The 26,991-nt window shown below is 46.7% G+C and overlaps 1 protein-coding gene across 1 annotated transcript in view; it reads right to left on the bottom strand.

Annotated features, from left to right (window-relative positions):
* Positions 1-1,680: 1,680 nt before the first annotated feature.
* The window catches only part of slc6a17 (solute carrier family 6 member 17), a 40,505-nt gene continuing 15,194 nt past the window's right edge, over positions 1,681-26,991 (bottom strand). Inside the window, exons 4-11 of the mRNA XM_033042255.1 lie at positions 25,660-25,841; positions 24,241-24,351; positions 23,105-23,346; positions 19,937-20,129; positions 12,212-12,404; positions 10,235-10,394; positions 7,312-7,474; positions 1,681-4,231 (exon numbers count right to left, since the gene is read on the bottom strand). Of these exons, the coding sequence (XP_032898146.1) occupies positions 3,866-4,231; positions 7,312-7,474; positions 10,235-10,394; positions 12,212-12,404; positions 19,937-20,129; positions 23,105-23,346; positions 24,241-24,351; positions 25,660-25,841 (1,610 nt within the window). The 3' untranslated portion in view covers positions 1,681-3,865. The remainder of the gene's footprint in view (positions 4,232-7,311; positions 7,475-10,234; positions 10,395-12,211; positions 12,405-19,936; positions 20,130-23,104; positions 23,347-24,240; positions 24,352-25,659; positions 25,842-26,991) is intronic.

The following is a 26,991-nucleotide window of genomic DNA, read 5'->3' as shown; positions in this document are numbered from 1 at the left end:
AAGTCCTGCCTCCCCGTTCTCTGCCCCTACCTCACTAATTTCTTCAACTCCTCATTGTCCCAAGGAATTGTCCCCTCCGCTTTCAAAACTGCTGCTGTCACACCAATCTTAAAGAAACCTGGTCTTGATCCCTCCTCTCTCATTAACTACTGCCCAATCTCAAACCTCCCCTTTCTTTCAAAAACCCTGGAGCGTATCGTTGCGTCGCAACTTCATTCCCACCTCCTTGCGTATAACCTACTCGAACCCCTCCAATCTGGCTTTCGCCCCCTCCATAGCACAGAAATTGCTCTCCTCAAAGTCCTCAACGACCTCCTCACCTCTGCTGACACCGGTTCCCTCAACATCCTCATCCTCCTCGACCTGAGCGCAGCCTTCGATACAGTGAACCATAACATCCTGCTCACCAGACTCAAAGACCTCGGCATTGAAGGCTCTGCACTCAGCTGGCTCCGTTCCTACCTTTCCAACAGATCCCACTTCATCTCTCTCCACAACCACACCTCTGCTACAGCCACAGTCACTCAAGGCGTTCCCCAAGGCTCCGTACTCGGCCCCCTCCTCTTCATCATCTACATCCTCCCCCTTGGTCAGATACTCTGCCACTTCAACCTGGACTTCCACTGTTACGCTGACGACACCCAGATCTACCTCGGCACCAAATCCCCCCACAACCCTCTCCCATATCAACTCCTGTTTGTCAGCTATAAAAACCTGGATGCAACATAATTTCCTCAAACTCAACAGCAATAAGACAGAATTCCTCCTCATAGGCTCCAAAGCCACACTCAGCAAAATCAATAACCCCACTCTCACCATCGACGGCACCACTGTCTCTCCATCTCCCCAGGCCTGCAACCTTGGCGTGATCTTTGATTCCACCCTCTCCCTTGAGCCTCACATCCGCCATGTCATTAAAACCTCCTTCTTCCATCTCCGCAACATCGCCAAACTCAGACCCTCTCTCACACCTCCCGCTGCTGAAAGACTCATCCATGCCTTCATCTCCTCCCGACTGGACTACTGCAACTCACTTCTCCTTGGCATCAGCTCCACCTACAACAACCGACTCCAACTGGTCCAGAACGCAGCCGCCCGACTCATCACCCACACCAAATCCTGGCATCACATCACTCCAGTCCTCAAACAACTTCACTGGCTTCCCATCTCCCACCGGATCAACTACAAAATCCTGATCCTCACCTACAAAGCCCTCCACCATCTGGCCCCCCCATATCTCACTGACCTCCTCTCCCCCTACCAACCCTCACGGTCCCTCAGATCCACATCAGCCGGTCTCCTCTCCATCCACAAGTCCAACCTCCGCAGTTTTGGGGACTAGAGCCTTCTCCAGGGCAGCTCCCAGGCTCTGGAACTCCCTCCCCCAACTGATCCGCAATTCCGTGTCCCTCACCATCTTCCAGTCCCGCCTCAAGACCCATCTCTTCACCTCTGCCTATCCTTAGCCCCACGTCCCCCTCCCTTTTCATATGTGCATTAATTGCCTCATATTGTGTTTTGTATTGAATTCTGTCTTTACTTTGTGTACTAGTCATGTCTCTACTATTTATTTCATTCCCCTTACATGTTTTTCCTCTACCTGCTAAATTTTTGTAAGGTGTCCTTGAGACTCTTGAAAGGCGCCCATAAATAAAATGTATTATTATTATTATTAGAATACTGCAATGTTTATGGAAAATGTTAGGTGGATTCAGTGTGGAATATCTGCTTTCAGAGACCTGCTCTTTCCACAGTTGGTGTTTCAATATACCAATGTGCTCTTATCATTTGTGCTTGGTCCACATTCTGTTTGCAGACTTGTGGTCAATGGGACCTGATCTGTGGAAGTTAATCCATCTGATGGGGGAATCTTTCCCTTAAATGCTACATTACTTGTGCATGGATTAATCAGTCTTTACAATGCATTAGCCCTGGGTTAGTACAAACCTGGACCTAGATAGTCAGTAACTCCATTGATATGGTATTAGTCCATGGAGCTAATATCAACTCAAACTATATTCAACGTCTCTGCAGTCAGTACATGTGGCATCTGTGCCACCAGCTGCCAGTGCCTACAACACCCATGTGGCCAGTACATATCACATCTGCACTAAGCACTGAAGCGACAGTGCATATAACATCTGTAATGACAAGTGGCAAGTATGTGCCACATGTGCATTAACAACACAGCTGGTTCTTGGAACATCACAGCTAATGCTAATACATGCATTATGTTATATATATTCCTAGCTGTCACTTTCACATCTATACTCACATCAAGTGCATGCAATAGCTGTAAAGATGCAGCAGGCGTTTTTGCGACACCTCTTCTGACACTTGGCAAATGCATGCAATATTGGTACTGAAATACTGTTAGAACATGCAACATCTGCATTGATATACGGCCAGTGCATGCAACATCTGTACAGACTTAGCAGCTGGCACAAACAACATCTGTAGTGACACACGACTCATGCAACATCTGTACTATCACAAGGCTGGTAAACAACGTCCATGCAGAATGGGCAGCTGCATGCAACCTCTGTACACAGACAGAGACAGCCAATGCAACATCTGCATTCAGTATGTGTAACAAAGCAAGTACATGCAACAGCAATAGTAACTTGGTTTGCACATGCAACATCTGTACAGGAACACGGGGACTAATCCATGCATCCGACACTTGGAACCTTTGACGGATAACATACATATATTTCTGGTGCTGCACAGCTAGTATATGCAACACCAACTATATACACATATGGCTAGTTCATGCAACGCCTACATTTCATGGCCAGTGCATGCACCATTTATCCTGATACATGGCTAGATCATGCATCATGTATACTGTCATACACAGCAAGTATGTACAACATCTGTACAGGTTTAAACATGCAATATATGGATTAAATACTTGGCTAGTGCTGGCAATATCCAATATGATACTTGGCTTTTACATGCTATATCCATATTGGCACAAGTATGGTGTGTGCAGCACCTACACTGATATGTGGTTACAATATCCAACATCTGTACTGGCACAGTATGTATAGGGGCACATCTGTACTGACGTCGATATTACATGAGACATCTGCATTGACAATTAACTCTACAGGCATCTGTACTGACATACAGGATATGTATGCATTATTTGCTTTTAATACACTGCGAGATTTCCTGCATCTATATTCAGATATGTTGAATATATGAACGTATTTGTGCTAAATCAGGACTGGGAGACAAGGCGCTTGTGCTCAAATCTATTTGACATTTGTGCTGATTATGCTGCAGGCAGAGAATGTGGCTCTGTATCACCAGCAATAATCACAAAGTACTAAATATTTAATCTGCTCATGCAGATGGAGGATAGACACAGGATTCTGCTCTTATCTGCTGTGGATAAGTGCTTATATATAACGTGCCTGCATTGTTATAGGGCTGGAATATGTGCATATCTGTGCTTATATAGGCATAGTGTATGTGCTATTTATGCTGATGGACAAAATATATATGGATTAATATGTCAGTGTTATATCTGTGCTGACTAGGGAGGTGTATGTGATGCCTGTGCTGTTATAGAGCCAGGTTGATTAAAAGCAATTCCCAATGTTGCATACAGTGCCCGCACTGACACAGCTTCAGCATCAGATCCACTGCTGAAGGTCCAGGACTGGAGACGCTACCACCAACCACTCAGCTTGCACTGTTGGATTGGTTATTTACCAGTGAAGATCACTGTCCAATTGATCTGCTGGCCGTGGGTTGTTTGCCCCAGTAACCACTGACGATTAGTCGTTGCACCACTTACGGTTTCACCCTATATTACAAATGCATTCCGAGTCGAGTCCCCTGCTCCCGGTCCGTCTTAGAGTTCAGACTCAGGAGTGCCGGCTGACAGGTAGCCAACCCCATATCGTCCATTGGCTGCAGTCATTTCCATTGGCGAGATGCTGTCGGGTCCATTGTAGGAGCGGTGAGTGGGCATGGGGGATGGTGCCTCGCTGGGGACCTTGCTCAAGATGAACCTGGTCTCGTCGTGGTCATCCAGGTTGGAGATGTCTTTCATCATCCGGCCTTGCTTGTACGAGACGGACAGAGTGTTGGAGCCGTCGGACACCAGGTGGAAGTGGCGGATGATGAAGATGATGGGAATGGGAAGGATTCCCACCACAATCAGGGCGATGGTCACGCCCAAGGCCCAGCCTGGGAAGATCACGAACTGCTCCGTAGCCTGAACACGGGGAAATAACGGCACATTACACTGGCCCTTGCATTCAGCAAATGGACAATTGCATTAGAGTCAAAGAGTATTACAGCACGGAAACTGGTCCTTCAGCCCAACTCGTCCATGCCGACCAAGATGGCCCATCTACACCGGACTCATTGCCCACGTTTGGCCCATGTAGAATCATAGAGTGATACAGAGTGGAAACAGGCCCTTCACCGAACTTACCCACACCGACCAACATTGTCCCAGCTACACTAGTCCCACCTGCCCGCATTTGGCCCATATCCCTCCAAACCTGTCCTATCCATGTATCCATGTATCTGTCTGTTTCTTAAAATGTTGGGATAGTCCCAGCCTCAACTACCTCCTCTGGCAGCTTGTTCCATACACCCGCCACCCTTTGTGTGAAAAAGTTACCCCTCAGATTCCTTTAAAATCATTTCCCCTTCACCTTAAACCTCCTCTGGTCCTCGATTCGCCTGCTCTGGGCAAACGCCTCTGTGCATCTATCTAATCTATTCCTGTCATGATTTTATACACCTTTATAAGGTCACCCCTCATCCTCCTGCACCTAGTAGGTATGTTACAATACTTACCTTCAGCGGCGCTGCAGTTCTGCCACTGGCCATGTGCGTGACTTTGACGCCTTTGAGGGGGGGGTGGGGGGGGGAGGGCTGGATTAAAATGCCGTTTTCTCCTGTCTGTCTGAGATATATTTTCTCGGGCTGCCAGCTGAAAAATTGTTCCGACGCGTTCTCGGAGGTTTTTTAAAAAAAAATGCGGAACAATTTAATCGCTGGAGTGAAATAAAAAGGTGACTTCTAACGCCATCAACACTGACAATAGGACGGATCTCACGTAGGGGACAAAACATAAGGTAAGTCGTTTATTTTACATATAAACTTGCTTCTTAGGATGACTTTAATCAAAATTTCATTGGAGAAAATGTGATTATGTAAATATATGAACCGGCAGTGTTTTTCCTGCCGATATGGGGTTCAAATTCACTGCAACCGCAACGTTCCAATCGATCGTGTTCCACAAAAACCCACTCGCAAGATGATTAAAATGGCCATTCATTTACGGGAATTAAACATTAAATTCCTTTCATGTGGCCTATAAATTCATGACAATGAGATTTAAAAATCATGTTATATTGTGAATTCTTGTGTGAATGTTATTTGGACACTTAGGCTATTTAAAAATGTTAATCTATTCTTAAGAAATGGATAGATGTTTAGATCTAGTAATTGAATTTTGTAATTAGCTACAATTAGGTAACTAGCTAATTATATGCTTTAATTTCAGGTCATCCAAGTAAGATTGTTTCATATTTGTTTCAGAATGCTTCAATCTATAATAACTGAACATTTCTTTCAGTTCTCTTAATTTTTAAGAAAGTTATGGGCTTTTGACTGTCCTCGATCACAGCTTTTGAGTTAAGTCAATGGAAAAGCAATAGGGAACTAGATGCTAATTTCCGAGTATGTAAAAGGCCATAATGTTTTTAATACTGAAGATATGAAAGTGAATTAGGTGTCAAATTAAACTTCTTTTTATGCTTTATCTGATGGGATAAATTGCAGACTTGATTTTTTAAATCTCAAAATGTTGTAACATTGCTACACCTAGAATAGAATGCTTTGAGTCCCTAAATATCAGGATGGAGAGGAATATCTTGCTAAACCTTTCCTATTTCAATAACCTGGCTTGTTGCTGGACCCTGGCACCTTGTGACCCATTAACACAATGCTGCCCAAGTGACAATACTAACACTGACAAATAGAAATTTTCCTCGAAATTAGATGGCTATTCCCTGACTTGCCGCCCCCCCTTGATTCATGGACACCCCTTATAACTGTGGTATCTACACCCACTCACTAGCACCAGGCAAAGCCCATTTACGCTCACTGATATCCCCACTCAGAGACCCCTTGCAATCTCTGCACTCCCCTTTACCAATGGACTTACTATATTAGGGCGGCACAATGGCACAGCTGGTAGCGCTGCCTCACAGCACCAAAGACCCTGGTTCGATACTGACCTCGGGTGTTGTCGGTGTGGAGTTTGCATGTTCTCCCTATGAACATGTGGGTTTCCTCTGGGTGCTCCGGTTTCCTCCCACATCTCAAAGACATGCATCTTTGTAGGTGAATTGGCCTCTGTAAATTTCCCCTCATGTGTAGGGAGTGGATGAGATAGTGGGATGAGATAGAATGAGTCGGCGTGAACCCGGAGGGCTGAAGGGTCTGTTTCCATGTTGTATCTTTCAATTAATCAATCAATAATCCTTGCAATCGCTCACCATCATCACTCTTTGACTCCTGATAGTCCTGACCCACACACTCACTGACCTCCTGTACAGACCTCCAACCCAATATTCACAGACCCAACATACTAACCATCCCCACCCAACATGCATTGCCCTCACTCTGCACTCACTGATGGCCGAGACTCACTGACTTCATCACTGACTTCATCACCAACAGCCCCTCACAGTGGAGTGCCCCACCCTCACTAATACTCACAGATCCTCTACACACTGCTCACCCACACTTCCAGAACCGTTCACCATCCTAAACACAACCCGTCCCCCACTCACGCCCAACTACTCACTGGCTCCCTAGAAATCAATGGCACAGTCACAGAGCACAGGAACAGGCCCTTCGGCCCAACACGTCCATGCCAACCAAGATGCCCCATCTAAGCTAGTCCCATTGGCTTAGATTTGATCCATGTCTCTCTAAACCTTCCCAATTCATGTGCCTGTCCAAATGTCTTTTAATGTCATCATCCTTACCCCTTCCGTTCCTTTCACTCTGGCAGGAATACCAAGTTGCATTAAAGTGATCACCACCTCCCAACCCTTGGTAAATGATCTTGGTGTAGAAATATTCTTTTACCTTCGAGTCATAGACCCATAGAATCATTCAGTGGGGACACTGGCCCTTTGGCCTAACTTGCCCATGTCGCCCAATATGCCCCATCTATGCTAGTCACACCTGCCCGTTTTTGGCACATATCCCTCCAAAATTTCCCATCCTTGTGCCCGTTCAAATGTCTTTGAAGAGTAGTTACGGTACCGTGTCCTTTATCCAGGCGTTGTATCCCGGTGGAGTGATGCCCAACTGAATGATGCTGGTCACCAAGAGAATAGCCATGGCCAGTGGGGAGATGTACTTCCAGGTGTAGTAGTAGTATCTGTACGGGGTGAAGCCCAGCATCTCTGTCAGCTCCTGCATGAACCTGGAAAGGAGCACCCATCGATCGTCACCCCATGCCGGCAATGACCCACTCTCCCAACCCTGCCCTGCTCAACACATGACTGGCAATACGCAGAGGTTAACAACATCCTGCAGTCCGGCAAAGAGCTCTACATGTGGCCACTAACCTACTGCCCAGAAAACAAATACAACTGGCGCACAAAATAAGACACTAAGTGCTGGAGTAACCTAGCGGGCCAGGCAGCTTCTCTGGAGAACATGGATAGGTGACGTCTCGAGTTGGGACCCATCTTCAGACTGATGAAGGGTCCCGGCCTGAAATGTCACTGGAAGCATCACTGTGGGAGGGGGCAGCAATGTGGGAGGGGCCACACGGAGGGAGGGGCCACGCTGAGGGAGGGGTCACATTGAGGGAGGGGCATCACTGAGGGAGGGGCCACACCGAGGGAGGGTCCACACTGAGGGGCCACACTGAGGGAGGGGCCACACTGAGGGAGGGGCCACACTGAGAGAGGGGCCACACGGAGGGAGGGGCCACACTGAGGGAGGGGCCACACCGAGGGAGGGGCCTCACTGAGGGAGGGGCACACTGAGGGAGGGGCCTCACTGAGGAAGGGGCCTCACTGAGGGAGGGGCCTCGCTGAGGGAGGGGCCTCGCTGAGGGAGGGGCCTCGCTGAGGGAGGGGCCTCACTGAGGGAGGGGCAACACTGAGGGAGGGGCGATACTGAGTGAGGGTTATTCTATCGGACAGGCAGTTCACAGGGAGGGGTACACACCTGAAGGGGCAGTTCCAGGGGGCAGTGGCACTGTTGTGGGGAATAACAAGCAATAACTGTCAAGGCGTGGTACTGAGGGAGCAGGGAAGGTGTCAATGTTCTTCACTGATGCAGCCTGACATATTGAGATACTCCAGCACTCTCTTTTTTTGTAAACCAGCATCTGCAGTTTTGTGTTTCTGCCCATCAGGACACCATTTGTATTGTTGTCCCTGCAACCTATAGACCACCCACCTTCTCTGACAGCTGTGACTGTGGAGGCTATGGGAACGCAGCATCATCACATTCAGGGTCCAACGGAGGGACATAGGGCTACACTCAGGGGGGCGTTCACTGTCACAGCGGCAGGCAGTGTTGTACCTTCAGTGAGGGGGTGCAACACTCTCTGAGTAGGATGGGAGGGGCCGCACTGAGGTAGGGGCCAAACTGAGGGAGGGGCCAAACTGAGTGAGGGGGCAAACTGAGGGAGGGGTGATACTCTGGGAGGAGGTGCACTGAGGGAGGGGTGATACTGTGGGATGATTATTCTATCTGACAGGCAGTTCTCAGGGAGTGATGCACAAATGAAGGGGCAATGGTGCTATTGGGGGTGATTTACAAGCAACAACCCCACTGTTAAAGCATGGTATTGAGGTGCTAGGAAGGTGCACCATCAGATGTGTTGTCCTTTAGACAAGACGTTGAACCAAGAGATGGCCGGTCTTCTCCATTGGATGCTAAAGAACCCGTTATACATGCCGAAAGACCAACACAGTGTCCCTGACACCCAGGGCACAGATTGCCCTTTAATGAGGTCATTCCTAGAGTCAAAATGTAGAAAGAAAGAACTGCAGATGCTGGTTTATGCCAAAGTGTTGGAGTATCCCGGCGGGTCAGGCAGCATCACCAGAGAAAAAGAATAGGCGATGTTTGGAGTTGGGATCCTTCTTTCAGTTTGAAATATCGCCCATCCTTTTTCTCCGGAGATGCTGCCCAACCCGCTGAGTTACTCCAAGACTTTGAGTCTATCATTCACACAGTCATTGAGCTGGAAACAGGCCATTCGGCCCACCTTGTCCATGCTGATTAACTTGACATATTGTTCCATTTGCCTTCATTTGCCCCATATCCCTCTAAACACTTCATGTCCAAATATTTGTCCAAATGTCTTTTTCAAAGTCTTAATTGTATTCATTTCTATAGCTTCCTCTGGCAGCTCATTCTAGATCCAGGCCGTACTCTGAGTGAGAAAGTGTAGGAGGGAATTTTGTCCTCTTTTGTTCTATACCCATACCCTGTATGTGTTTTTACTCAAATAGGCACAGACACAAAATAAAACCCCATCAAGCACAAAATAGTATAGAATTCCCTCCTGCAGAAAGTTTCCCCTGAGGTCCCTCATACATCTCTCACTTCTCACTTTAAGCCTGTAAATCTATCTCAAAACTTAGAAACATAGAAAATAGGTGCAGGAGTAGGCCATTCAGCCCTTCGAGCCTGCACCGCCATTCAATATGATCATGGCTGATCATCCAACTCAGTATCCTGTACCTGCCTTCTCGCCATACCCCCTGATCCCTTTAGCCACAAGGTCCACATCTAACTCCATCTTAAATATAGCCAATGAACTGGCCCCAACTACCTTCTGTGGCAGAGTATTCCAGAGATTCACCACTCTTTGTGTAAAAAATGTTTTCCTCATCTCGGTCCTAAAAGACTTCCCCCTTATCCTTAAACTGTGACCCCTTGTTCTGGACTTCCCCAACATCGGGAACAATCTTCCTGCATCTAGCCTGTCCAACCCCTTAAGTATTTTATAAGTATCTATAAGCTGCTTATGGCATCTTGCTGTTTAGATATTAGCTGTCCCTGTGATCTCTGAGCCCACAGAATGTGGCCTTCAAATAAACCCCAGTGGCTGTGAAATAGTCCAACACAAGCTGAGCTCATGTAAAACTCTTTGTAGATGTGAGCCGTTTCACAGCGGAAAGGTAGACGTGGAGACCAAGGATCGGAAGGCACTCACTTTTTCGTCCCGTAAACCCAAGACACAGAGATATTTTCCAAAATCACCACAATTGTGAGAGGCAGCGTGGCAGAGTAGTCGTCAAACATGGTGACAAAGTAGTTTCCGGAGCGTTGGACGAAGATGAGTCCAATGGCGAAAGCTATCAAGATGCAGCTGACTGTGGGGAGAGCACATGTTAACCCAGGCACTGAGGTTCACAAGTAACATGTAGCTGAGATTCATCCTCAAACAAGGAGCAGAAATGTTCACAATGTGCAAAAGCTCAAACATGCTACCACCTTTTAGGTAAATTATCCCTCCCGTGAACTTGTTCTCCTGCAGATCTTCTCTCAAGAAATAGACCAATTTCACAGGGCGCAGATATTATAATATGAACAGCTTCATCTGGCAGCTCATTCTAGATCCAGACTACCTTCTGGGTGAGAATGTTGCTCTTGAGATCCCTCTTAAATCTCTCCCCTCTCACGTTACGCCTTTCACTTTGGAGCAGGTTCTTAATTCTGCCATTTAATAAGATAAAGGTACAAGGACAGGACAGGTTTGGAGGGGTATGGACCAAGCGCAGGTAGGTGGGACTAGTGGCTGGGACATTGTTGGTCGGTGTGGGCAAGTTGGGCTGAAGGGCCTGTTTCAACACTGTATCACTCTATGACTCTATAACATGATAATATAGTACAGCAGAGGAACAGGCCATTCGACCCACAATGTCTGAGCTGAACGTGATGCCAGTAATCTCATCTGCCTGCACGTGATCCATATTCGTTCATTCCCTGCATATCCATCTAAAATCCTCTTAAATGCCACTATCATATCTGTCTCCACAACCACCGCTGGCAGCGCAAAAATATACCTCCAGGTACTCACCACCGTCTGTGTAAAAATACATGCCTCGCACATTTACTTGAAACTTTTACCCTCTCACCATAAACCTATACCTTTGACATTTCCACCCTTTGATAAAGATTCTGACCATCTATCCTATCTATGCTTTTCATAATCTTTTAAACTTCCAGCAGGCTTCCCCTCAACCTCCGGCGTTCCAGAAAAAATAATCCAGGATCAGTGATAATTTAACTGCATTTTGATGGGGTGGCAGTGGCACAGCGGTAGAGTTGCTGCCTTACAGCACTAGAGACCACATTAGACTACACCACATAGGCTCACCAATGCCTTACAGTTGAAATATACCATAGAAACATAGAAACATAAAAAATAGGTGCAGGAGGTGGCCATTCGGCCCTTTGAGCCAGCACCGCCATTCATTGTGATCATGGCTGATCATTCCCAATCAATAACCCGTGCCTGCCTTCTCCCTATATCCCTTGATTCCACTAGCCCCTAGAGTATCTAATTCTCTCTTAAATCCATCCAGTGATTTGGTCTCCACTGCCCTCTGTGGCAGGGAATTCCACAAATTCACAGCTCTCTGGGTGAAAAAGTTTCTCACCTCTGTCTTAAACGGCCTCCCCTTTATTCTAAGACCCTCCTTATTTTTGCATTAACTTTTCCAACCAATAACACACAACACTGTTAACTTCACAAATTACTTGCAATGCCTACACACTAGCTGCACGTTGGGTTCAATCCTGACTATGGGTGCTTGACTATGGAGTTTGTACGTTCTCCCTGTGACACACATGAGTTTTCTCCGAGATCCTCGTTTTCCTCCCGCACTCCAAAGACGTACAGGTTTGTACGTTAATTGGCTTGGTACAAATGTAAATTGTCCCTAGTGTGTGCAGGATAGTGTTAGTGTGAGGGACTCTCTGGACGGAGTGGACTCGGTGGGCAGAAGGGCCTATTTCCACGCTGTATCTCTAAATTAAACTAAACTAGAGTTTGCAAGTGATGCATTAGAACACTTAGACAGGACCCTCAGCATCCCAGTTTTATGAAGATAAATCTTCACCAAATAGACAAACAGATCGGGACTGTGACCATAATGGCGGCATGCATTGAACTGCAGAAACTTACTTGTTAAAAACTCTTTGCGTACTTTAAAGGTGTCAACAATTGGCGACATGATGCCCTCCATGGTTCCCATCATGCTGCCCAGCCCCAGGTTGATGAGCATCAGGAAGAACAGCACGGACCAGAAGGGCGAGGCTGGGAAGTGGGTCATGGCCTCAGTGAAGGCGATGAATGCCAGGCCTGTCCCCTGCACCGACTGTGAGAGATCAGAAAGACCAGGTGAATGGTGGCAATGATGCAGCCAGAGCTCCACTCACACACCAGGAGACTTCAATACTCTTCACCAAAAGTTCCAACTCGGGAAACAGTTTTAGTTATAGTTTGGTTGATTCTCGTCAGGTATATATCGAGGTACAGTGAAAAGCTTTTGTTTGCATGCCAGGCAAGGAAAAGACTATACATGAATACAATCATGTTTCCAACCCATCAGGATAAAGGGTACAACATTCAGAGCAAGATATAACATTGAAGTAAGATAAAGTCCAATTAACGATAGGATCGCACTCTAGCTGGTGAGATGAGGGTTCTGTTGCCTGATAACAACTAGAAATAAACTATCCCTGAATCTGGAGGTGTGCATTTTCAAACTTGTCTGATGGGAGAGGGGTGAAGAGGAAGTGATTGGGTGAGACGGGTCCCTGATTATACTGGTGGCCTTGCTGAGGCTGCGTGATCTGTGTGTAACCTGCCCTCATTGGTTATAGGTTGGGTTGAACCTCTCCATTCACAGTTTCCTTCAGGTTCATTCACACAGGGGGTTGCAGCTGGTAGAGGCCAGGGTTCGATCCCCACCTCGGGTGCTGCCTATATGGAGTTTGCACGTTCTCCCTGCGACTGCGTGGGTTTTCTCTGACATCCCCAGACCTACAGTTTGTAGGTTAATTGGCCTCTGTAAATTGCCCCTTGTGTGAAGGGAGTGGATGAGAAAGTGGGATAATATAGAACTGGTGTGAACAGGTTGGTATGGACTCTGTGGGCCCAAGGTTCTGCTTCCATGATGTATCAACACTATAAACTATATCATAATTCAGGGTGGCCCCAATTTTATAGCCTGCATTCGGGTGAGGGAAACCACAAGTGGCCAGAGAGACTGGGTGGTCCCTGTGCTGTGAATTTCATTTTCCAAGCAAGTGAATTCCATGCGGTGATGATGCTGAGAGAAGGTCCTTGGTGGATGTAACTAATGGCAGATGCTGGTTTACAAAAAAAGACATAAAGTGCTGGAGTAACTCAGTGGGTGAGTGGGAGTGCAGTGCGTAGTGCGCAGTGGCGCAGCCTCACAGCACCAGAGACCCGGGTTCAATACTGACTGCGGGTGCTATCTTTGTGGAGTTTGCATGTTCTCCTTGTGACCGTGTGGGGTTTCTCCAGCTGTTCCTGTTTCCTCCCAAATCCCGAAGACGTGCGGGTTTGTAGGTTAATCAGTAAAATTGTCAATTGTCCCTCGTGTGTAGGATAGTGCTAGTGTACTCTACACTATATAAACTGTCTGATCACGCAGGCTCGGTGGGCCGAAGGGCCTGTTTCCGTGCTGTATCTCCAAAGGGTTAGGCAGCATCTCTGAAGAACATAGACAGGCAACTCCTCAGGTCGGGACCCTTCTTTTTCTGCTTCTTGCGTATGGCGTGCAAAGCCTAAAGTTGTAGGACAACTTGTTCTATTTGATCTTATTTGATTGTGCACGCCAGGTTGATTGCATTCGTTGAAACAGGGTGGACCACGTGAAGGTTGCATCTCCCACCCCGGGACCCTTCAGATCTTTGATCATTTACAGTCTACAGTTAAATGTCGATAAAGGACCAGGTAGATGGTTTAGAGATATCTACGTGAGTGTCTCTGCTTCTGCATGCACGAGGGACTATCAGGGATATCACTCTCTCTCACTACCTCCCCTCCAGTGATGCTGAGCCTGTTGAAACCTAGTGGATGATCAATCAAAGTTGACAATTGAAGGACTTGAACTATATTTCGCCTTCCACCACAGTGAGGAGTGTGTAGGAGTCACTGTGGTGGATGTTCAATGTTAAAAGGTGTTTTGGTTGTTTTGTCTCCAAGATGGCTGCCAGAAGGGAGAGTGAACGCTGGCACGTTTAGCTGCCGCCGCTCTCTCTTTGAAAGGTGTGTTGGCCCCACTATTTTTTGTTTCTTGTTTTATTTTGTTTTATTCTGCTTATATGTTTTGTAATCTGATTATTAAATTTTGTAAGGCGTCCTTGAGAGTCTTTGAAAGGCGCCCATAAGTATAATGCTAATAATAACAATAATAATAATAATAATAACTGCAGTTGAAATTGAGACTCTTCCTGCTTCTGAATCTCTTCCTCTTGTTTCTGGGTGTGTGAGTTCAGAGAGTATTTGACAGACTTTTAAATGGTGGCACTATCTAAGAAGGCAGATCCCTCCATGGGGAACTAATTATTCCTTAAGGTCAATGTTTTCTACCCTACTCATCAATTTACAGCAACACTTTGCCTTTCAGTTCAATTGAAGGATATAAACGTCTCTCTCAAAAGCCTCAGTGATTTGAGGGAAAACAAAGGAATTTTGTACATCGTGCCATAACATTCATTAAATGTGTTGCATACGAAGGTGTGTTGGAAGGAACTGCAGATGCTGCTTTACAACGAAGAAAGACACAACATGTCGGAGTAACTCATCTCTGGTGACATTTTGGGTTGAGATCCTTCTTCAGTCTGAGAGTCAGGGGAGAGAAAAAACATACCTCCAGTTTCCCTCTCCCGATAAAATCATGAGAGGAATAGATTGGGTAGATGCACAGAGTAGGCAAATCGAGGATCAGAGGACATAAGTTGGGCCGAAGTACCTGTTTCCATGCTGTATTGATCACTCTATGATTTTACTTAGGCGCTCCCGCTACAGAATGAAACGGACCGTCAGGTGAGTACCCTGAGGTCGGGTTTCTATTACAGGGGAGCCTTTTTCTGCTTGTGTTTTACAGGCAGAGAAAAAGGCTCTGGAACAAAACTGTCCCCCGTTCGAGGAGGAACGTTTTCCGTCGGGGAGGGGGGCAGCAACAGGCGGTAGGAGCGTTCACCCGGTGTTCCGCTATTCCCCGACACCGTGCCGAGCCCAGCCCGCTAGTACCTGAGCAGCGGGCTGGATGCATAGCCACCCAAAGAGGCAGCCGGCAGGTGTTTTCCCGATTTCGGACGGGACGTCTCTCCACCCGCACGGGGGGAGAGAGAGCCGCCTGAGCCGCTGGAGTGGCTTTCGGGCAAGGTGCCTGCGAGACACGCTGCTTGAGGGGCGCTCTCACTTCTACAAGGCACAAAAGCTCTAGAAGAAGGCGGTAGGAAACGGGACGTCTCTCCACCCGCATGGGGGGAGAGAGAACCGCCTGAGCCGCTGGAGCGGCTCTCGGAGCAGGTGCCTGTGAGACGCGCTGCTTGAGGGGCGCTCTCGCTACTACAAGGCACAAAAGCTCTAGAAGAAGGCGGTAGGAACAATTACCGGGCGCTCCGCTATCCCCATCACTGCGCCGAGCCCAGTCCCGCTAGTGCCTGGATGTTTAGCCATCCGAAGAGGCATCCGGCCGGTGGCATCCGATTCGTCGGATGGGAACATGTCTCCACCTAAACGGAGGAGAGACAGCCGCCTGAGCTGCATCCAACAGCTATTGGAGCAGCTCCAGCGGGATGCGCAGAAAGAGCACTCTCGCGGAGGGAGATCAGGCACCCCCTCCACAGTGTTTCATGCACTGCCCTCTGCTCCCTCATTACTGGAGGCTAGCATTGGTGACCAGGGCTGGGCTGGTCTGGAACAGGGGCTGGCGGACGAGATCGGGAGTATGCAAGGGGTGCAGGAGCAGGAAGAGCTGCTGGGTGTGGTGGACCGCTATGTAGCAACCCCACGTGCTGGAAGACCGCTGGAACCGAAACTGGCGGCCAGCATAAATCAACACAGCACCAGAGAACTGTGAGGCCCTCAGAGTGCTGACTGTGAACAGCCAAATCTGGGGGCACGTGGGGTCACACATTCGTAACTATGAACTCAAGCTACAGCGGATCCTAAGGCCCCTGACGTCGGCCATCACAGCCTTTGCTCGTTCTGTGGACAGCACGGACATGGATACCTGCCAGTGTACTGGCATTGATGTGCAACACTCAGTTTGAGATTAACAACTTCCGGCGGGAAATCATAAAACCTGCCCTCAATCCCAAAATTGCTGGGTTATGCAAAGCCCCAGCTGCAGAGACGGACGCTCTGTTATTCGGGAAAGACCTCACCAAAAAGGTAAGGGACATGGAAGAGGCATCGAAAAACTTTCAGCCTCATGAGGGCAGGCCCCGGGACGAGCAAACCAAGACCTATAATACCCAAGCGGCAGCACCCCACGGCATCCACCAGTCGACGTCCTCAATATGGGACTGGTGAAAGCTCAGGGACCGCATTTTATCCCCAAAGATCTTTTTAGATCAGGGCCCAGAGCGGACCCCATGGAAAATGCGCCACCCCCCAACATCGCCAGCACGTCAGACAAACAAAGCCTCCAAGAACATGAGAAAACAGAAGAAACGCCAATAACCATGGAGGTAGGTGGGTCTGGTTCCTGCCAGCATATAGAGTAAGGGTTCTTTATTAACAGGGGGGAGATTACACTTGTTCAAAGAAGCATGGGGTACTGTCACGAGTGACAACTATACTCAACAGCAGTGGATATAAAATACAATTCATGTCAGAAAAATCGCCACCAGTTCAACATTGGCCCCAAAGGGTATTTTCTCCCTCCGTCAAAGAGAAACGTGAGGGACAAGCTGAACTGGTGAGACTTATCACAAAGGGGGTCATCGAAAAGACCAAACATGAACCTTTGGAATTTGTATCGAATATATTCACTAAAACCAAAAAAGATGGTGGATGTCGCATCATCATTGACTTAACATCACTAAATAAGTTTGTTAATATATACATTTCAAAATGGAGACATTTGTTACTGCCAAACAACTGATTTCCAAAGGATACTTCATGGCAAGCATTGATCTTAAAGATGCTTACTATCTAGTACCCATACACAAGGATCATCGCAGATACCTAAAAATTTATCTGGATGGGACAGTATGGCAGTACAAAGCATTGCCCTATGGTCTAACTTCAGCCCCAAGATTATTCACCAAAATATTGAACCCAGCCATGGCAATACTAAGAAAACAAAAACATATTGTCATGGCATATCTGGATGATATTCTGATAGTAGGGAAAACGATGGAATGGGCTGTGGCAGCAGTATCAGCTACAAAACAGCTCCTCGAAACTCTGGGGTTCGTCCTACATCCAGATAAATCTAAGTTGAAGCCATCCACTATCATGGACTACCTGGGCTTCACAATTAACTCAGTCCATATGACTGTTACCTTGCCAAAGGCAAAAATGGTTGAATTAGCACAATCATGCAACAATTTGATGGTCAACGAGCGACCAACTATTCGACAAGTAGCAAGAGTAATTGGGAAAATGGTAGCAGTATTTCCGGCTACACAATTCGGACCTTTGCACTATCAAAATTTACAGAGAGCAAAGGTACAGGCACTAAAACGACATACAGGTCACTATGATCGTGTCATGAAATTACCCACTGAAGCAATATCAGAGCTACAGTGGTGGGCAGAAAACGTTTGGCATAGTTTCAGCCCTATCTTCATCACTAACCCTACTTTAGTTATTCAAACAGATGCCAGTGCTCAAGGCTGGGGAGCGACTAACTCCATATCCAGCACAGGTGGTAGATGGACTAACCTAGAGTCATCATTGCTACTTACACTGGGCATTAACTATCTAGAGATGTTGGGCGCATTTTATGGTTTAAAAGCATATGTATCTAATATGCAGCACTTGCATGTTCGGTTACAAATTGATAATACTACGGTGGTGGCTTATATTAACCATATGGGTGGCATAAAATCATTATCATGCGACAAATTGGTCAACATGATTTGGCAATGGTGTTTCGAAAGACATATTCGGCTATCAGCTACTTACCTACCAGGTAAGCTAAACACCCATGCCATGAGAAAATTAAACGCCTGGGTTGCAGGTTTGAACAGACCTTACCTGGAACTGGGATTGTCCGAACAAACCATTACCACCATGTCGGCATCCCTTCGAACATCCACCAAGAGGCAGTACTTAACCAGCATCAATAAATGGGAGAAGTACTGCCAGGAAACAGGGACAACGTACGCAACAGCCACAGCCACCAACGTACTGGAGTTCCTGGTCTATCTACACCACGATGAAGGGATCAGCTACAGTGCCATCAACACAGCGGTTGATGGCACTGTTCCCAGGACAACAGGCGATGGGATCCCATCCACTGGTGGTAAAACTGATGAAGGGCATTTACAATATCAAGCCCTAAGCCAAGGTATACCCATATTTGGGATATCAGTGTGGTCCTGACATATCTCAGGGAATGGCCACCAGCCTGATCCCTCGGCCTCGAGCAAGCTACACTAAAGACGCTCATGTTAATGGCACTTGTATCCGCTCAGAGGGTCCAGTCACTACACAAGTTGAGGCTGGACAACATGGTGACCACCCCAGATCAGATCACATTCATCATACAGGGTCTGGTGAAACAAAGCAGGCCAGGAACAGCTAATCCAGTAGTGGTATTCCGGGCCTACCCACCAGAGCCACGGTTGTGTGTCGTGACCCATCTACAACATTACATAGACACAACCCACAATATCAGAGGGAGTGAAGAAGCCTTATGGGTCAGCCACAAGAAACCTCATGGCCGGGTAACGAGCCAAACCATTTCAAGATGACTCAAACAGGTACTGAAGGCTGCCGGAATAGATACTAATACATTTAAGTCTCATTCCACTAGGGCAGCATCTACGTCAACGGCCGAGAGAATGGACGTACCGGTTGACCATATTCTGGATACAGCAGGATGGTCGAGGGAAACGACATTCAGAATTTTATAACAAGCCGTTGACAAAACCTGATTTATTTGCAGAGAAAATATTACAAGCTGCAAATATTTAATTTAAGCCCGGGGGAGCAATTTATTTTGTTATTGTTAAAAAATACCTTTTTTGTTTCTCAAAAACAGATTCATTGGTTGATTACGATAACACTTCCTCCCTCAAGAACTTCGGCAATGAGTGAAATAAAACTGTTACACGGTTTGAAATCACAGAGCTTTGAAGTCTTCACGTAGTCACTCACGTGACTCCGAAGTAAAATGGTAAGATTAAACGAGAACTTACCAGTTTGAAGTTTGATCTGTATTTTATGAGGAGTTACGATGAGGGATTACGTGCCCTCCACTCTCACCCTCATTATATGGATCAAACTAAATAACTGATGTCTCCTTTTCTTTACTATGTTTACTTCAAATAACTGTGTCTATCTGTGATTCCACACCGCTGCTTGGAAGTATGCCGCGCATGCGCGCTGAGCGGGTTCTTCACGTAATCCCTCACCGTAACTCCTCATAAAATACAGATCAAACTTCAAACTGGTAAGTTCTCGTTTAATCTTACTATTTTATGTCTCTGAGTCTGAAGAAGAGTCTTGACCCGAAATGTCACCCATTCTTTTTCTCTGTATATGCTGCCTGATCCGCTGAGTTACTCCAGCATTTTGTGTTAAATCAGAAAGGTTCTCAGCATATCCACACCCAAAATTAATCCATGGTCCACCTCTTCCGTTGCTGTAAGGTTTGGACATTCCGTGGAGTGACACTGAGCCAAGTCTCACCTTGTTCAGCTCATCCTCCAGCTGACACGTGTCCAGCCCGAGTTCCTTGAAATGATCCTCCTTCACGGTCTTTATCACACTGTACATCTCTGCGTAGTCGGAGGCGGTGAGGTGAGAGAAGTTGATGTGCGGTGGAATCAGATCGTGGCTCAGCACATCGGAATTCAGGTATCCGATAATCTTTTCAGAATTCCTGTCAAGAGAGGAAGGATGAACAAAAATATCCAGTCCATTTCTGGAGGAATCACTGCATTGATAACAGTGAAGGCAGAGTGTGTGTCTCAAATGCCTGTCAGATCTTCAACCGTGGCACAGAGGTAGAATTGCTGCCTCACAGCGCCAGAGACCCGGCTTGAGCCTGACTACAGATGCTGTCTGCACGGAGTTTACACGTTCTCCCTGTAACCGCATGGGTTTCCTCCGGGTACTCCGGGTTCTTCCCACACTCCAAAGATGTGCAGGTTTAAAGTTAATAGGCTTGTTAATTGTAAATTGTCCCTAGTGTGTTGGATAGTGCTAGTGTACGGGCTATCGTTGGTCGACGTGGACTCTTGTGGGCTGAGGGGCCTGTTTCCACGCTGTATCTCTAAAGCCTAAAGTCACGTGAGTTCAGCTGGATATCCTACCATGATTACAGAGGGTCTTACAAGCCCATAATGTCCATGCTGAATGTGATGCCAAGACTATCACATCTAACTGCATGTAACCGATAACCATCCATTCCCTGCATATCCATGTACCTGTCCAAAAGCATTTTAAATTCCACTAACGTATCTGTCTCCACCACCACGCCCGGCGGCACATTCCAGGCACTCACAACATTATGTGTACAAAACTTGCCCCGCACATCTCCTTTAAACTTTACCCCTCTCACCCAAAGGTATGCACTCCCGTTTTCGATTTTTTCATCCTGGGAAAAAGGTTTTGACTGTCTAGCCTATCTATTCCTCTCATACTTTTATATACTTCTATCAGCCGCCAGAGAATAACCTCCAATTGTCCAGAGAAAACTGTCCATCCTCTCCCGCACGGTCCATTGTTCATGTCTCCTTAACTATGCATATACCATTAAAAGACATTTAGACAGGTACATATAAGGGATATAGTCCAAAAATGGGCAAATGGGACCTGAGTGTATCTTGGTCGTCATGGGTAAGTTAGGCCAAAGGGCCTGTTTCCGTGCCGTATGACTCTATACTACAGAGGGAGGGCAACAAAGGTTGATTGCTGGGGTGGCAAGGGAGATGCTGCTGCATAGCTCTGATGAGCATTGTTCAATCCTGACCTCGGCTGCTATATGTGTGCAGTTTGTAACTGTTTCAAGTTTCCCTCGGGTGCTCTGGTTTCCTTCCAATTGTGCCGGTTGGCAGGTTAATTGGCCTCTGTAAATCGCCCGGGTTATGCATATGATTTGGGGGAGTTGGTGGGAATGTGTGGAGAATATATCAAAGGGAAAAATAGTGGATGAAAGGGATTGCTTAATCGTGGCATTAACTCGATGGTCAGAATTATGCCCTTCACCATGGTACAATATCTATGTGCTATCGTTCAGCAGAATGATTAAACCCGCAGTCCACGTCAGTAAACGTCTGCTAATGGAAACTTCTTGTCTCTGCTTACCTAGTCTGGAGTAGTGATGGGAATGTGGACGTTGCAACCAGCTGGAGAGGCTGCCGCATAAAAAGCACTGAGGACCTACGTAAACACATGACGCAGATAGAATGGGACATCCTGTTGAGTGTACGTGTGGTGGGTGGATGTTCACAGGCAAGGTCAACACGACACAGTACTGAACTGAATCTTGTGGACTTGTACTCTGTCTGCCAAGGTCTGCTGAATCTCCCGCTTCTAACCATTTCATCTCTCTTCCCATTCCCACACTCACCTGCTGTAGAAGGGTCCCAACCCCAAACGTCACCTATCATTTTTTTTCAGAGATGCTGCCCGACCCACTGAGTTACTCCAACATTTTGTGTCATTTTTCCCATTCTGACCTTTCAGTCCTGGGCCTCCTCCATTGCCAGAGTGAAGCCACAGGCAAACTGGAGGAACAGCACCTCATATTCCGCTTGGGTAGCTTACAACCCAATGGTATGAACATTGAATTACCCAATTTCATATATTAAGCAGATTTCTCCCACTATCTCCCCCCCCCCCCCCCTTACCCCTCCTTTGTACACTTATCCCCATCCCCGAGTCCCATATTTCACTTTTATCCCCCATCTCTCCCCTTCTCTCTGACTCCTTCCGGCCTCCCTCCAGCTTTACATTTCGCTCCTCCTCCTCCTCTGTCCATATCTGACACCCTTTGTCTCCTGTTTTACTGTTCTGGAGTGTTTAAGCCATATAATGGGGACACAGAGTGCGTGCACAGGTCATAAGTGATAGGAACAGAATTAGGCCATTCAGCCCATCAAGTTTACTCCACCATTCAATCATGGCTGATCTATCTCTCCCTCATAACCCCATTCTCCTGCCTTCTCCCCATAACCCCTGACACCCGTACCAATCAAGAATCTATCTATCCCTGCCTTAAACATATCCATTGACTTGTCCTCTACAGCCTTTTGTTCCAAAGGATTCTACAGATTCACCACACACAATGCACAATGACTCAGGCAAGAGGCAAGAAAGACAGCTTCCTGAATATTGGATATAATAATGAATAGAATATAATCTTCCTAAAGATGAGAGGGAATTCCTTCAGGGTGAGAGGGGCAAAGTTTAAAGGAGGTGAGTGTGGGGAGTTTTTTACATAGAGGGTGCTGGATACCTGGAACGCGTGGTGGAGGCAGATATGATAGTGGCATTTAAAAAGCTTTTGGATAGGCCCATGGATACGCAATGAATGGAGGGATATGGATCATGTTTAGCAGAGGAGATAATTTTAACTTGGCATCATGTTTGGTTTGGATTGTGGGCTGGAAGGCCTGTTCCTGTTCCTGTTCCTGTGCTGCACTGTTCTATGTTCTACGTTTATGATATGATGGCATAATTGTGCTAATCCACATTGACTCCACGTGGATAGGGAACAGCCAACAGAAGGTCTCAGGAACAGGCCAATTGTTGGAATCAGCTTTGCATTTCACCTGACAGCAACTCACTCACTTTGGGATTAAAACTCTCCCTAACCACATTTCAGCAAACAGAATATCCGGGCAGACTTACGTAATCACACACTTCTCATTCATCACGTTGGCTTTGAAACCTAGAACTGCAAACACCACAAGTGTCGCCAGGATGGAGGTGAAGAAATTGATAAAGGCCACCAGGGCTGCATCAAAGTGGCAGTTGTTGTCTTTCTTGTTGTAGCTGGAGAAGGCGATGACTCCGCCAAACCCGAGACCAAGAGCAAAGAAGACTTGTGTGGCCGCTTCCCTCCACACCTGCGTTTCCATCATCTTCTCCAACTGCAAAGACAAAGCAACAAGCAATTGCAGATGCTGGTTTATAAAAAACACACAAAGTGATGGAGTAACTCTAAAGAAGGGTCCCAACCCAAAAAGTCACCTATCCATGTCATGGAGTAATTGAGTTATACAGTGTGGAAACAGCCCTTCAGCCCAACTTGCCCATGCCGACCAAGACGCCCCATCTATATTCGTCCCACCTGCCCAAGTTTGGTCCACATTCCTCCAAACCTTTTCTATCCATGTACCTGTTCAAATGTTTTTTTTTAAGTTGCTATAGTTCTAGAGCCATTGAGTCCTACAGTGTGGAAAACAGGCCCTTTGGCCTAACTTGCCCACACCTACCACCATGTCCTCTATACACTAGTCCCACCTGCCCGTATTTGTCCCATACCCCTCGAAATCTATCCTATCCATGTACCATAAAGGTTTTTAAAAAGTAGCAATAGTCCCAGCCTCAACACTCACTTCCAGCAGCGTGTTCCATAGACCCACCACCCTGTGTGTATAAACGTTACCACTCAGGATCCTATAACGTCTTTCCTCCCTCACTTTAAACCTATATCCTTTGGATCTCGATTCCTATACTCTGGGCAAGAGACTCAATGTATTTACCCGATCTACTACTCTCATGATTTTGACACCTCTATAAGATCACCACTCATCCTCCTACCTCAACTACCTCCTCCGGCAGCTCGCTCCATACACCCACCTGTGTGAAAAAGTTGCTCCTCGGGTTCCTATTAAATCATTCCCCTCATACCTGTCCTCCAGAGATGCTGCCTGGCCTACTGAATTACTTCAGCTTTGTGTCTATCTTCGAGACCGAGCAATACACAACAACAATTTGCTCCCTGAAGTGAAGCTCGGACTATAAAGCAAGAGTGAATGTACCTTCGGAGTGAACATGTGAATAATTCCATCAATTGAGCCTCTGAGGAGGAGACTTCGAACCAGGAAACAAACCAGAACGACGTAGGGAAAGAGAGAGCTGAAGTACATCACCTGAAAGAAAGTGAATGCAAACCCATGGGATTGTACCTAGCGAGTCACAAAATCAGGAGCTGTGCTCACATGGAATGGGCAAAGTCACAGCCAGGACAATACTCCGATAAACATAGACACCGTATCAGTCTAAAATGTAACCTGTACCCAGAATAAACTTTCCTTCACACTGCCCTGTCCAACACACCCAGTCTAGGCGCATCTTGTGGAGAATACAAAATAACATTCCTTTTATGCTTAGTTTAGTTGAATTGAGTTTAGAGATACAGCACAGAAAAAGGCCCTTCAACCCACCAAGTCCGCACCGGCCTGCGTTCTCCCCCTAACCCCCACCCCGCCCCCCCCACCCCCACCCCGCCACATACACTAGGGACGATTTTTCAATTTTACCTGAGCCAATTAACCTACAAACTTATACGTCTTTGGAGTGTCAGTGGATACCGGAGCACCCGGAGAAAATCCACGCAGATCATGAGGACGAACGTACAAACTGCGTACAGACAGCACCTGTAGTTAGGATTGAAACCAGGTCTCTGCCCCTGCGCCACCGTGCCATCCTTTTACATAGCCCCACCAAACATTCCAAAGCATCGTCAAGCACAGTAAAGCTAACCCGATTCCATCCCTCTAAAGTCCGCAAAAAAAATGCAATGAGCATTAGAGTTAGATCAGCTCCATCACTATCTTAACAAAATCTTAGAGTTGATAAGTTGATAAATCATACGAGCAGAATTAGGCCAGTTATTGTCCCATGGCCCCAATTAGGCCCATCGAGTCCACTCTGCCATTCAATCATGGCTGATCTATCTTTCCCTAACAAACTAATTCCCATGCCTTCTCCCCTTAGCAACCTTACTCATCAAAAATCTGCCAATCTCCATTTTAAAAACGTCCAATGACTTGCACAGATTCACCACCCTCTGGCTAAAGAAGCCATCAGGTACAGCACGGCATCATGCCCTTCTGCCCACTCCCCATGATGACCAAGATGACATACTGGGCCAGCCTGCATTTGGCCCAAACTGATCTAAACCCTTCTTATCCATATATCTGTCCAAATGGCTTTAAAGGTCACAATTGTCTCCGCTTATATAGCTTCCTCTGGCAGCTTTCCAGATATGGACTCTCTGAGTTCAAAGGTTGCCCCTGGTGCCCCTCTTATATCTCTCCCCTCACTCTTTAAGCCTGCCCTCCAGTTTTAGAATCCTCTACGCTGGGAAAAGAGCCAGGATGAGTCAGAAAGACAATAAAACTCAGTCCAGGAAACAGCCCACAGTCTTGTCTCTTCGTTGACATCAATAGACTTACCTTCCCAGATGACTGGATACCTTTGATTGTGCACAGTCCCACAATAAACCAGGCAGACAGCAGACACAGTGTCATCCTCCAGTTGAGGCCTCCCCCATCATTGATGTTGTCGGAGATATTCAGCGCTTCTCTATACCAGAAGTAGGTGGTAGCTGAGCTCTTCTCACACTCCGGCTCCACAACTGAGAGAAGAACAAATGTTACTGAGTGTTGAATAAGAGTGAGAACCAAAGTGCTGGAGTAACTCAGCGGGTCAGGCAGCATCTTGGGAGAACATGGATAGGTAATGTTTCAGACCAAAGAAGGGTCCTGACCTGAAACATCACCTATCCAGAGATGCTGCCTAACCTACTGAGTTACTCCAGCGTTTTGTGTCTATATTTGGTATAAACCAGCATCTGCAGTTCCTTTTAATTACATTATGATAAAACTTGGCGATGTCCATTGTCAGAGAGAATGACATTACTGGAGGGAGAGGTTGACTTAGTGATGAAATCCTCCAGGTAAGACTTCGGGGAAGGACACTGCATGCCGATCAACCCCCCCATCACTCTGGTAGTTTTCTCTTTGCTCCACCTGCCTCTAGAACTGATGCGCTACAACACTGGGAACTATATCCTGCACTTTGTATTTCCCCTTTGCTCCATCTACTGTACTTGAGTTTGATGATTATAATCATGTAGAGTATTATCCTATCTGTTTGCACAGCATGCAACACAAACCTTTCCACTGTGACGATAATGAAACGAAACCTAAACATAAACTTGCATTTGACTTAATTCTATGGCCCCATAGCAGAAGCATCCACGTGGCGGGGCTGGAAACTGGAAGTATCCTGAGCTAATTCTGCTACCACCATCATCTTTTGAGACACGTGATGGCTTCCACTGATTGTCGCCGGAAGCTAGCGTCCTTTTTCAGGACGGACGATGACAGCGAGGTCAACATTTGTAACAAGATGGACACAGAAAGAAGAAGAGGTTTCAATTCTATTGATGTATAGTATTATGGGATTTAATTGGAGAGCACACAAACAAAGCATTGTACTGTATCATGGTACATGTGACAATAATAAACCTATACTATCAGGAGTTTCTTTCGTTATGAAGCGCCGAGGGCAAATCTATCACAAGGCCCAGTGTCTCATGGCCTTCATCGTCTGACGTTTTGACCCCAGCTCCATTTATAGAGCATCAAACAAAAAAAATCCTCAGCATCAAAGATGAATTGATTGAAAGATACAGCATGGAAACAGGCCCTTCAGCCCATCGCATCCACGCCGACCATTGATCACCCATTTATACCAGTTCTATGTTATCCAACTTTCTCATA

The sequence above is a fragment of the Amblyraja radiata genome, chromosome 24, assembly GCF_010909765.2.
Source record: "Amblyraja radiata isolate CabotCenter1 chromosome 24, sAmbRad1.1.pri, whole genome shotgun sequence".
Classification (NCBI taxonomy): domain Eukaryota; kingdom Metazoa; phylum Chordata; class Chondrichthyes; order Rajiformes; family Rajidae; genus Amblyraja; species Amblyraja radiata.
Note: the sequence above shows the minus strand (reverse complement) of the source record. Positions and strands in the feature narration are given on the sequence as shown.